Consider the following 14,536-nt stretch of genomic DNA (forward strand, 5'->3'; position numbering starts at 1 on the left):
AAATTCACCTATCACTACTGAAAATCACACCCACACCGAGGAAAAGAATTATATTATCCAGGAGGGGAGAATTTAATCTTTTCTTTATGATAAACTTTTTTAAAATTGTCACTAAACTATTGCCTGAGTAAGTATGTTGCAAGAACTTGGATATCTCAAGGATGATCATTACCTTTGTATACGCAGTACACAATTTTTCACAACTTTTTGCAAAACCTCTGTCACCACCAGGACTATCTTCTTCACAAATCAAGAATCTATGTCTTATCTACCTGAGATTGGACATTAAGTAAAATGAACTACTTAGGTTAAACACAAGACCATGCTGTAAGGACACACAACAGAGCCATTTCATTAAAATGGTAGTGAATGGGCCCAAAATACTTGTTTGCTGGGTTTTCTTTTGGAATGGAAATTATGATTTAATTTCTTAGCACTAGACAATTTTCTCTCCCTGAGGTTCAATGTACCAGCAAACCCAAACAGAGTTCCTGGAGTGACAGATGTTGATTCTCTAGCTCCCAGGAGAGAATAAACGCCAGTGCCCTCAGCTCTACTACTGCAGAAGATCAGGGTCCTTCCCCTCCTTTTCTGGGAGTAGTAGATTTCTTGACGTCAAGCCTCAGAAATGCTGTAAAGCGCTTTGGCATCGCTAGAGCTGTGGAGAGCTGAGGGAGAGGGAAGCTGTGAGAAGAGGAAGGAGCCATTGCAGCAACAGCTTTGGGGGTTGGGTGAGTGGTGAGGAGGAGGTCTCTGGAGGAGAGGAAAGGGAGTACAGATCTTTGGGAAAGAGAGAAAGGGTCAGAAAGGACCCTGTAGATCGAGATTGACAACTCAGAGCCCCTGTGGCAGCAGTGCTGCAAAGAGGGGGTGGGGAGAGGCAGGAGGACGCTGCTGCATGCATGCAGCGCACTGACTCCCAAAGAGTCCAGGGGGAATGTGACATCAGCGCCGGGCGCTGGCGGCTGAAGGAGGCAGCAGCAGCAGCAGCAATCCTCGGAAGTGCCTCGAGTTCGGCGCCCCCTGGAGAAGACCCCCGACCCTTGCCTAGCGCAGGCATGTCGGCCAAGGAGAGGCCAAAGAGCAAAGTGACCAAGGACAGCGTCACCTTACTGCCTTGCTTTTATTTCGTAGAGGTAAGTGAAGGGCCGCAAACTGTGGCCATTTCTCTAGTCCTCGGGTCCAGCATATTGCAGATTTCTTCCTCCCTGAACTGCCCAGAGAATTCAGCACTTGGACAGCGCAGCGCTAAGTACACTGGTGGCAAGCCAGCTGTCCAGAGATACCTGCCTAGCAAGGGAGATTTTCCCTCCGTTTTATTCCTGAGTGAGAATGACTGGGTGTCTTAAGTATATGCACACTCTCTAGTGTTCGGTTCCATGCTTGTATGAGCTGAGGTGGCTTGTATAGATGGGATACCTGTGTGAGTGGAGAGTTCTCTGGGCCTTGAGAGAGGCTAAGTCAGTTGGTGATCATTTCTGTTGAGAGTGTTGTCTGTGCTTCATAGTTATTAGTGTTCCAGTGTTTCAAGTGGGTTCTGACCATTCACTGGGCATCTAGATCTCTAGAAGACCCCATTTTCTTCTTTTCAGGTTAGCTATGTCTCATTTGGGCACAGTAGTTGAATAGTGCACATTATATGATTTATTCAGATGGTGCGTTTTTTTTTTTTAAGCTTTCCTTATATCCTGATTAAGATGGTGCTCACGTCTACTTCTAAAATTGGGTCTGCACCATCTGGATAATAACCCACTGCCCCTTTCCAATGGAGAAAATTGTGCTAATAATTTACATCAGCTGACTTTTGAATGATTGATATATGCATATTTATTCCATAGAGAGTAAAATCTATGTGGGAGAGCAGATGACATATAGAAGAATATGGAATTAACTTTTAACTTGGAAAAAATGCTGAATTTAGAGGAAGAACAATTTATGAAAGGTTTTCAGAGACTGACAGCTAAGGGGATTCCATGCACTGTGGTTCATTGCAATAGGAAGACATATTTGATCAAAAGGTTTATTAAATGAGAGCTAAGGGTTGATGTAGGAGAAAAGACTTGTTGGATTAACTATTTGGATAGAAATTGATAAGGCATGGAAAATATTTTCTATGTGATTCAAGCTCCAGTCATTTAAAGAATTTCTAGTAAATATTTTTGTATTATTAATTCCTTTCTTTGGAAATCTAGCCCAATATGGAGGCTTTATGCTTAAAAAGATACTGAGAATAATCACTACCCTAAAATTTAAGAATGAATTTGGACTTTTTTGCAACTGACAGTATACACTGAAGTTTTTTTAGGGAGAAGTGACAAAAAATATGATTTTGGTGTCTTGTATAATTTTCACCTAATAAAAGAGTGAATCATTCAACATACAATCCCCTTACTCTCCTCTGTTCCACTTCAGCACCATCTACTCTCCCCACCACAAACAAAACCCTGTTCGTCCTATTTATTTGGTTTACTTGAAGAGTTTACTAAGGAGTCTTGTCAAAGAAAATGTATATAGAGGCAGCTGAGAGGAATCATAGATGTCATCTAGTCCAATCCCCTCATTTCACAGGCCAGAATGCTGAGGCCTAGAAGACAACTGACTTAGCCTAAGTTATACAGGTGGCAAAAGTAGGATTTAAACCCAGATCCTCAGATTCCAAATGCTATACTTTTTCTACTAAACCTCACAAGTTTCATAGTATAATACATAATGGGGAAAATAAGATTTTTTAAACACTCAGGTACTATGAAAATATACCATATTATCCCTTAGCTTGGATTCCAAAGGCCCTAAGAATGCACTAACAGTTTTTTTTCTTACATCAAGGGTTGATGGTTTTTTCCTTAATATTTATTATATTTTGTCTCAGGTTAAGAAACAATAGGATGATTCTGAGACTCCTATAAGGAAGTATATCTGAAGCCAATTTGGAATAGTGGATTCACACTTTAGTGTGGATTTATGAGCTGAATAGTTCAGGAAGGTACTGATGTTAGAAAAAGAGAGATGTGTAAATGGGGAATTAGGAAAATATCTTTAAATTGTTTTTATGCACTTTCCAATTACCTCTAAGAAGTGTCTATTCCCAATGAATGCATATCAACAGTGAAAATATTTTGTGGTAATTAACCACAAACTCTAAACTTTACCTATGATCTGTGCCTATAATTTGTGGCATGTACATCAATTAAAATTAGTGCAATGAGCATCAAGTTAGTACCTCACATGTGCAAGGAGCTATTTTGCTAACACTATCAACAACAATTTCTTAAAATATCCATCTTTCCTCACATAGTTGAAGATGTTTAGGAAGGTCCAAAAAAGACAAAAAAGTTCTAGTGTTCAATATATTCACTATGGTCTCTTCAGGTGACTTCTGTTTGTTCTATAATGTGCAATACTGCTCAATGCTAGGAGTTGTTTTATTTTAAGACCATTCAGATACAGAGAAATATGGAAGTCACTGCTTCGTATTATACATATACCAAGCCTATATTGAGCTGATGCTCAGAAATGTGGCAGTCTCATATACAAACACTATAAAACCTGTGTATCTGGTGGAATTCTACATATGGTAACAGAACATACCATCTCATATAGGATTAGAAAGCATGCAGAAGAATACTCCTTTGGAGTTGTGCTGAAACATAATGAGTCTAATGTTTGAAGTCAGGAAACTTGGCTTCAAGCCTTGGCTCTAATACTTATTAACTGAACTTTTTGGATGGTCCATTTCACTGTTCTGTACCTCAGGTTGCTTCTATCTAAAATTGGGAACATAATGTTGATAAATTCTATCTCAGAGTTATTGTAAAGAAAGAGTTTTATAGAGTGTACAATGCTAAGGTAAGGTGTTTTGGAATATTATTAAATTTGTATACATTTAAAATATGTTTCATTTTTTTTTCCTTTTGGGGGCAAATGATCTTAGATTAAACAGCCAGGTAAATATTTGAGAGTAATAATACCTTGACTTAAAGTTAATATCCCCAAGTTTAATTATTAAGAAATTAAAAAACAATAGTGACTTCTTTTTCCTATGATACAATGAAAAGAAGACTGACTCTGGAACAACTACCCAGATTACTATCTTGTGACTTTGGACAGATAAAGCTCATTTTTAAACCCTTATCTTCCATCTTAGAATCAATACTATGCATTGATTCCAAGGAAGAAGAGTGGTAAGGGATAGGCAATGTGGGTTAAGTGACTTGTCCAGGGGTGACCCAGCTGGGAAGTGTCTGAGGCGAGATTTGAACCTAAGACCTCCCATATCTAGGCCTGAATCTCAATCCACTGAGCTACCCAGCTGCCCCAGATCATTTAAACTCCTTCAGTCTGTTTTCTTCTCTCTAAAATGAGGGAAGTAGAACTATGTGGTTTTTGAAGTCCCTTCTAGCTCTACATCCTTGATCCTATAATCATCTAATCCCTATAGAAAAGGTCATTAATTTTTTCTAAAGCCCTTGATCAAAATTTAAGAGGAAAAAAACATAACCTACAGAAAACAGGAAAAGAGGAATTTCATTTGAAAGTTGGGGAAAAGGTTGTTAACTTAACTCCTCACCTTCCTCCTAGTACCTTATGTTGTTTGAAATTATTTACATGGTACCTTAACATAAAGAACTGGTATGATGGTGTCTCAAACTTTGGACCAAAAGAAGCATAGATTAAGTTTGAACAAAATATGGCAAGAGAGAGCAACTCTATTTTCTCTCCGCAGAGGTTGGTGTAGTGTTTATCTAATCTGAGAGAATCAAATCAAATAGGATATTCTCTGAGTTTGTTCTTAGTATACAAGACTCCTTGGAAGTTGAGTAGATTCTTAACCTTACTTATAGTAGACATGGAAATGGCTCTAGGAGTAGAGTTTATGGGTCACCTCTCTGAAAAGATGCAAGTTACTCCTAGTGTGTAAGCCTAGTGTAGGGATTAAAAAGATCAAAGATTTTGGGTAGGGCTAGAAGGGATCTCAATAGACATTGAATCCAACTCACCACCTGAGGAAATCTCAGCATAGGAGAGTGAAGTGACTTTATCAATGTCATAAGATAATATGTCATAATGAGGATTTGAATTCATGTCCTCAGAGTCTAGGACATACTTTGGTATAACAAAAGGAATGCTATATTTAGAATCAGAAGCCATAGGTATGAACCTTTGGCTGCTTCTTACAGCATGTTTGAGCTTGGACAATCATTTTAACACTGATCCTTAGTTACTTTAACTAAAAAATATGGGGCAGGATGGTAGGGGAAGGGTTGGATTATGTGATTTCTATGGTTCTTCCTCCACCCATCTCTGTCTATCTCTATCTGTCTGTCTCTGTTTCTTTCTTTAAAAGAGTAAAGTCCATCAGATTATTGAGTTAGTGGACTTGGTGTGTTTCCCTCCCTAAAAGATGTGAAAGCAACTTATTGTGCATTGATTGTTTTGTATACTATAAAATTATAAAGTCCAAGTTAGTCCCTAAGAAGAGATATGTAAACTTCTCCCTGCTCCTTTGAAGAGGCACAATTTATAAATGTGGAAGATAGCATATAAAATAGCATTGTGTGTTGATGAGTTTTATTGATTGCTCTTTTCCTTTTTGGAAAAAAATATGTTATAAGAAATATTTTCTGGGAAGGGAGAGTGGAGAGATGTAGGAGAAATGTAGGTGATATGAGACAAGAAGATATCAATAAGAATCAATTTTTTCAAATATCTTAAAAACAAAGTAGCTAATGTTTCTTAGCACTGTCATAATGAAGAGTCAATAGGAAAGAGTTTAGGACTTTGATATACTTATATTGAATGGCATCTAACTTATGGTTCATTGTGATGTGTTTTCCGTTTGTGTTGTCTTTGATCCTATGTTAATTCTGACATCATGGGAAAAAGAATCATATCATTAAATAAAACAAATAGCCAAGTCTAAGATATCTGAGCAGAAATGCAAGTTATCCTTCCACTAATGAAATATTTCTCAGACATTTATTGCACATTATTTTCCAAATGATGGCTATTATGGTTAATGTAATGAATGGCACTACTCATTTTTAAAATCTATCAAGCTTAATATCTTAATATTAAGCTTGAGATATCTGGAGGTTTCTGTGAATTTAGGCATTTCCTTTATGGAAAGCTAAGTAATCCACTAGGGGTCAGCTTCTTGGTCTTGGTCTTTTTCTATAACCTTCTTAGCAACTGTACTAATTGTTTCAGCCACTAAATTTATACATTTATTGTGAAAAACAAATGAATGAAAACCTGCTTTTTTGAAGCAGAAAGTTATATACTCTTAATATGAAGTTGTAGAGAAGTAGGTAAAGAATATGTGTTCTCACATAAAAGTTGTGTATAATAGTAATGCAATGACATTTAGATAAGAGTTTTATGTAATTCATTTATGTTGCTCCTTAATATTCTTAATAAAGTCCTTAATATCAATAAAGCATCTCTTCCTTTGTGATTCTGACTTCTCAGTTGACTATGACATCTCTATATGACTTCAAAAGATAACTCTTAAAAAATCAGTGCCTTTTGTTTTTTTTACACTGTATCAAATTCCAAATATAACCCTTCCCTCTTTGCTTACCTAGCATGTCTTGTCTTGAGACAGATTTTAAAAACAAGGAAAAGAAAAAAAAGTTCCTTAAAGCTAAGCAGTACATCAAACTCTAACAGCACTTTTATCTGCCCTACCTTTAATGATTTTGGGGGGGATTATTGCTCTCTATCTCTCTGTCTCTGTCTTTGCGCTTGTTTTTCTCCTCAAGAGCCATATGGTATTTTGCCCCTTCATTAGAATCATCACCATAATCTTCTTAGAACTCTATTTATTGATATATTTCCTTTATGCATCTACTAGGCTGTAATTTCCTGGAGATTCAGGAAGATAACAGTTAGATTGCGTAGTGGGTAGAGCCCTGGTTCTAGAATCAAGAAGACCTGAAATCAAATTCAGCTTTAGACACCATTTTTGTGACTGCATGCAAGACACTTATCAATGTGTGTCTCAGTTTCCCCATATGTAAAATGAGGATAGCATCTACATCATAGAATTGTGAGATCAAATGAGATATTTGCAAAAGGGCTTAACACAGTACCTGGAACATAGTAGGTTCTTTATAAGTGCTTCCTTCCCATATCATCTTATGCATTTAGCATGATCTTGAACATGATACAAGTTCAAAAATCCTTTTTGTATGAATACATAGAAATGTTTATCCACCAGAAAATGCTCATAGACATTACCAGTAATAACTCTTATAGAAGCTTCTATTTTAAAAGTCAAGCATCTATGTGGTAGAGGAAAAGAATGGTGGATTTGGGAGTTAAGAGTTTGGTGCAAGTCTAGAATCTGATGTTTATTAGTCATATGTTGATGGGTAAGGCATTAGAACTCTGACCTTGAATGAACTTTTCTGTAAAATAGGGATTATAATTATATTGTGTTGATAAAATTTAATAATGTAGATGGTGCTTTACAAACCTTATGGTGTTCCAAAAATTTACAGTGACATTTTAAGCCATTATACTTATCTGTACAATTAAAGTGTTAATAGTAACTATTAAAATTTAAAAATTCACTAGTACTTTATTGTATCTGAGTATGTATATACATATATGCCACATTAAATATATAAGGATATCAATATGCACAAATATGTATATGTTACTATACATGCATGTGTACATATGTACAGCATATATGTATTCCCCAAATCATATGTGTATGTGTGTGTTATTTTTGTGGGAACCTATAATTTCAATGCTATAGGAATTGCTGAGTGAAGAAATTTGTTCTGAGTATAGATTGCCAGTTGTTATAATTAGTAGTAGTATCTTGGAAGCTGAGAATAACGATCAATGATACTTGTGTGTGAAAGAGATTTAAGTGGAAAAGTTGATGCACAGAGACAGTCCCACTCTCTCGGCGTTTGGAAGCCTGGGTCCAGTGGCAAGAAAAATATAAAATACTATAGTCTTAAAGCGTTGCTATGTGATCCTAAAAGGTTAAGTGATTTGCCCAAGTTCACAAATATAGTATGTTTCAGAGACAAGTCTTAAATCAAGTGTTCATCTTCCCAGCTGGTCAATCTATCCACAATGTAACATCATCTCTCTTTTTTTTTCTTAGATTGTCCCATTTTCCACTATCTGTATGAAGATTAAGTCCAAAATGCCTTTTCTTTTCTTTTTTTAAAAGTATTTTTAAATCTCTTTTTTCTCTCGCCCACCTCCTCATCCACAATTGGAAAGGGGAAAAAAAGAACAAATCCTTTGAAACAAGTATGTATAGTTAAGAAAACAAATTTCTTCATTGGCCATATCCAAAAAAAATATATCTCATTCTATGACTTGAATCCATCATCCTTATTCTGGAGGTGGAAAGTATGTTTCATTATGGGTCCTGTGGAATCTTGGTTAGCCATTGCATTGATCAGAGCTCTTAAGTCTTTGAAAGTTTTTACTGTTGTATTTTTTATCATGTTTCTACTGATTTCACTCAACATCAGTTCATGGAAATTTTCTGAGGTTCCTCTGAAATCACCCCTTTATCTTATAGAGCAACAGCAGCAGTAGCAACAATTATAAAAGAGCTAGCACTTGTTTAGTATTTTAAAGTTCTCAAATCACTTTATAAATTTTATCTTTTTAGCTTCACAAAACCCTAGGATTGGGGTTCTATTAACATTCCAACATTTTAGAGATGAAATAACTAAAGAAAACAGAAGTTAAACAATAACAATAATTAATAATCATAATCATAGTAACTAATATTTATAGAGACTCTACCATGTGCAAAGTACTGTGCTAAGTACCTTACAAATATCATCTCATTTGATCATCAAAACAATCCTCTGATGTAAGTATATCATTATCTCATTTCTTGCCCAGGTTCACACAGGTAGTTTCTGAGGCTAGATTTGAACTCAGGTTATCTTGGTTCCAGGTCCTCTCCAAGGCTACTTCCTGACTCCATATGCCTTTGTTATCTACTGTAACATGTTTGGTTATTGTCGTCACTGTTGAGTCATCCAGTCATGTCAGACTCTTCATAACCCCATAGATCTTACTGGATTTTCTTGCAAAAGTCATGGGAATGGTTCGCCATTTCCTTCTCCAGTAGATTAAGGCAAAAAGGGGTGAAGTGATTTGCCTAGGTTCACATAGCTAGCAAGTGTCTACAGCCCTATTAGAACTCAGGGCTTACTGACTCCAGATAGCTTAGTTGACTCTATAACACATAGCTACCTATAATAGAATTGTTTTCCATTTTATTGATACATCATAAATTTTTCATTCTCCATTTGAAAAGTAGACCCCTAATTTCCAAGTCTGACACTAGAAAAAGAGATTTTATAAATACTTTTGTATACAAGAGTCTTTATCCTCTTTTTAAATCTCTTTCATAGATTATAGAACTACAATATTGGATCAAAGGGTCTATACATTATAGAGAATTGTTCTGTGTAGTTTCAAATTTCTTTCTATAATGGTTGGACTAATTCACAGCTCCATGGATTAAAATGACTATTTCCTCATGTTTTGCCATATTTTTATTCAATTTTACCAATCTTATGAATATGAGGCAGAACTTTAACATTTCTTTAATTTGCATTTCTGTAATCAGTAAGGATTTGTAGCACTTTTTTCCACATCGCATTTGGTAAGATGATGTTTAAAAAAACTGGTGAAGTAATAATGGAAAGAGTTTTGAATGCCAAGTCTGAAGATGAAGATACTAACCCTAGTCCTATCACCAACTTATTGACTTCCTTTATGAGCAAGAACATTTAATTACAGGATGGCTAGTTGGAGGTACAGTGTGTGGGCAGTGGAATAGTTATTTGCTCAATGAAGCTAAACATCTCTTATGGGAATTTGACCTGTGAATTTGACTTTATTGGTAGCATGATCTAATTAAGTTAACTGGTTTCACTCTGTACTGTTTGCAAAATGCATAATGGCTATACACTTAAAAAGATACTGGATTTTGAAGGGCACTGATTATACCCCAAAGTGTACTATGGAATTGAGGTGGGTGCAGTGAGTGGGTGAGATGGGAAATAAAGCAAAGAGAAGGGAAATAGAGGGATGCAAAGAGAAGCTACAAGAACGGGTTTTCATGGTTTCAGAAGGAAAATGAGAGAATGCAGCCAAGATTAAAGAAATGGGGAAAAGGCAGACTCAGTGCAATTAGGAGATGACTCAGTCTTGGAAAAGAAAGTTTGAGAAAACAAAAAATGAACATAGGATAGTTGCTGATATCCTTAGGTATTTGATAGACTTCTTATCCAAGAATTATCAGAAGTATTTTGGGTGATAATTATGCTATCTCCAGCATAAAGTATTTAAAATGTTGATCTCCAAAAATAGGGTTTTTTTCTCAGCCTCAGATACCAATATATATCAAATCATTCAAGTATGCAGCCATGGTATGATTCTATATTCCTCCTTTTCATCAAATCCATATAGCCAATGCTGTCATATCTTATTTTTTCTAATCCAAACAATATATCTTACATTTCAGTCTTTTTTTTTTTACAACACAGCCAGTCTTAGTGCAAGTCTTCATAGCCTGCCATAATCCAATATTATTATAAGACTTTTGTAATAACTTTATCACTGGGTTTCCTGATTCAAACCTTGCCCAATTCCAACCCAACCAACCAACATATTTTTCTAAAATTAAAATCTGATCATATTACCTTGCTGCTCATTAAATTCTAATAGCTTCCTATAACTTTTAAGAATAAATATAAACTCTTTGGGGAATTTAAAGCATTTTAAGCTACCTTGTGATCTCAACTCCTTTGGACTTATCATCTCTATACATATGACTCACAGATCTATATATCTAGTCTGCCTTCCCCAGTCTCTTCCTTAATCTCTGGTCACTCACAATAAATAAATGACTATTTCAAGCTGGATGTATCAGAGATATGTTAAATACAACATATCCAAATAGAACTCAATTCCTCTCTCCACCTCAAATATAACACATTCCTAAATTTTTCTATTTATATTGATGGCATCCCATTTTTTCAGTCCCCTGGGTTTGTAATGTCAGTATTACCCTCTCCTCTCCTTTACCCCATATTCCAGTCCCTAGACAAATCTTTTTTTTTTATTTTTTTAAACCCTTACCTTCCGTCTTGGAGTTAATACTGTGTATTGGCTCCAAGGAAGAAGAGTGGTAAGGGCTAGGCAATGGGGATCAAGTGACTTGCCCAGGGTCACACAACTAGGAAGTGGCTGAGGCCAGATTTGAACCTAGGACCTCCTGTCTCTAGGCCTGGTCCTCAATCCACTGAGCTACCCAGCTGTCCCCTCCCTAGACAAATCTTACAGTTTCTACCTCTACAATATACCTTATGTGCTAATCATCTCTATTCACATAGCCATTATATTAGGTCATTATCACCTCTCACTTGGATTTTTTTCAATGGCCTTCTAATTGGTCTCCTTGACTTGTGTCTCCCCCTTCCAGTTCATACTCTACAGTTTCCAAAGCAATTTTCCCTCATTATATCTTTGGTGAAAAGACCCAGAAGAAAGTTATGCCTAAACCTCCACTAGAATCATCTTATTTTGAAGACATTTTTTGTAAGTACTCTAGGGAAAAGGACATTTGGATATGTTTGCCCCTTCTTCACAGAAACACACACACATATACTTTCAGGTGAATGCTCTTTTATTTTAATGAGTATAATAAAAGAATTTCAATTCAGGAAGGTGTGTTCCTTTTCTGGAGGTTGACAGGTGACTACAAATTAACACAAATCCCTAAAGGGAGAACCTCACATGACTTTTAAGTTCTATAAAGATTAGACTTTTCCATTGAGGAAAAAGATTTGATATTCTTTTCCTTTTTCAGTTCTTTGTTGCCTTTGGGCTAAGGAAGGTCTTTAGCAAACATCAAGATATATATTTATGTTTAGCTATGGCTACTCTGTAAAATTTCATTTCTTTTTCAATTTAGCCACCATGCCTTTGGAAGTAAAGAAGAAGGTAAATTTCTGCATTTGTTTTTTAATTGTGTGACATGGATGTTTTCTAACATTCTGTAGTATATGACACTGGAAAAAGCACTTGTAAAGGAAAATCCTTGAACCTCCCTAAGACCATGAAATCTATCCAAAATTGGGGATCATAAACTATGCCCAAAACCTACTAGTTCATGTTTTGGGGATAGTAGTTATTTAAGTGAGGTGAGGGGGACTATTGGTGGAGCTTTAACCTCATTTTAATTAATCACAGAAGGCCTAGACAGCTTATTTATGTCAATAAATCAAAACTGGTTATCTTACAAATACTTTGTATAGAGTTTGCATATGTCTATATATGTTGTTATTTCTCTGAATAGAATATAAGGTTCCTATGTCAGGGATTATTTTTTAACTGGTTTCCCCAGAGTCTAGCACAGTCTTGGTATATACAAAGATATTCAAGAAAACTATAAGAAGAGAAAATGATTTTCTGGAAAGAAAGTTCAGAATTAAAAGAAAGAAAAAATATAAATGTAATAGCAAATAACCATTAACTACTTATTATTGGCCAATTATTGGACTTGGGGTAGGTCAAGTGGAGAAACAAAGTTTAGATAAGTATAATACAGTTGGTCAAGGAGATCACAGTCTTATGGGAGGAAAAAAAGACACTTGAATATCCCCCCTCAACACTATGAACACCTTGAGGTCAATAACTGTATTTTATCTAGTTCTTTACTGAATAAGAACTACCTGAGAACCTTTCCAGAATATAAATCCATTCTTGGTGTCACTGTGATTAAACTATGCATAGGGGAGATCACTTTTTAATAAGGTCCTGCTGGTACTTCAAAACCTAAGTATCCTTGGATATAGTCCAAGACAGACCTATTTCATAATGAATTTCTGCTTTCTAGTGAAGGGTGAGATATAGTTGAGGTCTCACTGTCACTTTAAACTCTTTTGCATTTACATTTCTATTACTCAATTAATGGAAGCCAGATGGAAACATTACCTGCAAGAAGACCATTACTAATAATCATGGACATTTTTCTTTTTTAAAAGATGATGATATTTTCAAGCATGCTGGCATTCTGATGGATGTTCTATGAAGCACTTTATTTTGTTTGCTGGGTCACTGAGCAATTGAAGGTTTCATCAATCCCTTCGCCTTATTTCTTAAACATGCTAGTACCATTTCTAACATCCATTAAGTTCTTACATCATTGGAGAATTTCAGCTTCAGAGTGAAGCACTTATAATGAATAAATGTCCCTTAGAAATAAATAGATACAGAGGGGGAAGAGGACAGAGAGAATATGGCATTAACCTCCTAGAAAATTATGTTGTTTATGTTTACATTGAATTGTCAGGTTAATGTTTTATATTTGTTTCTCCCTCCAAAAAATAAGAATTGTTACCAGTATTTATCTTCTGTTAGCTGTTTATTTCAGTGAAATACTGGTTGTTGGTATTGTCCTAGAGACTTTCTTTCCTGTCTGTTTTATTTTCCCAACTTTCACTTTTCAGAAGTTGTGTGGGGAAAACATCCAACTTGTATTCAGGATGGGAACTATTCTTGTGATTTCATTAGAATAGGGAAATATCAAATGAGAAATTCCCTCATCTAATGCAAGTTAATCCCTTCTCTTTGATTTCAAATCTTACTTTGACCCAGCAATACTTCTAGTGGATCTGTATCCCAAAGAGATCAAAGATAGTGGAAAAGGACTTCCTTCAACAAAAATATTTATAGCAGGTCTTTTTGTGTTGGCAAAGAATCGGAAACCAAAGGGTTGCACATCATTTGGAGATTGACTGAACAAGTTTGGTATATTATTGTAATAGAATGAGATTATATCATAAGAAATAACAAACAGGATGATTCTGAAACACATTTGAGAGACTTATTTGAAGTGATGCAAAGGGAAGTGAGTAGAACCAAGAGAATGTTGGACACAGTAACAGCAATAATGTAGGATGATTAACTGTGAATGACTTAACTGTTACCAGCAATGTAAGGATCCAGAGCAACTCCCAGGGACTCCTGAGGGAAAAGGTTAGCCACTGCCATAGGAGGAACTGATGGTGTCTGAATTCAGATGGAAACAAACCATTTTACTTTATTTCCTCCAGTTATCTTCTTATATGAGCAATATATGTCTTCTTTCACAACATGATCAGCATTGAAATAGGTATTGCACAAATAACACATGTATAAACTATATCATATTACCTTCTGTCTAAGGGATGGACAGAGAAAGAAGGAATATGGATTGCTAATTATCTGAAAAAGGTTATTAAATTTGTATCTACATGTGATTGGAAAGACCCTAAATAAATAGCAAATATTAATAATATGGAAATAGCTCTTGATCAATGACACATGTAAAACCCAGTGGAATTGCATGTTGGCTATGGGAGGGGGTAGGTGGAAGGAAGGGAAAGAATATGAATCATTTAACCATAGAAAAATATTCTAAATCAATTAATTAAATAAAAATTTTTAAATAAAAAAGTCATGTAAAAACTTATTCTTGAAGAGAGCCTTATAG

The 14,536-nt window shown here is 35.5% G+C and overlaps 1 protein-coding gene across 1 annotated transcript in view; it reads left to right on the plus strand.

Annotated features, from left to right (window-relative positions):
• Nucleotides 1–314: 314 nt before the first annotated feature.
• PLPPR4 (phospholipid phosphatase related 4) overlaps nt 315–14,536 on the plus strand; it is a 70,540-nt gene continuing 56,318 nt past the window's right edge. The window contains exon 1 of the mRNA XM_001381816.5: nt 315–1,136. Coding sequence (XP_001381853.4) covers nt 903–1,136 — 234 coding nt within the window. The 5' untranslated portion in view covers nt 315–902. The remainder of the gene's footprint in view (nt 1,137–14,536) is intronic.

Source organism: Monodelphis domestica, chromosome 2 (assembly GCF_027887165.1).
Source record: "Monodelphis domestica isolate mMonDom1 chromosome 2, mMonDom1.pri, whole genome shotgun sequence".
Lineage (NCBI taxonomy): Eukaryota > Metazoa > Chordata > Mammalia > Didelphimorphia > Didelphidae > Monodelphis > Monodelphis domestica.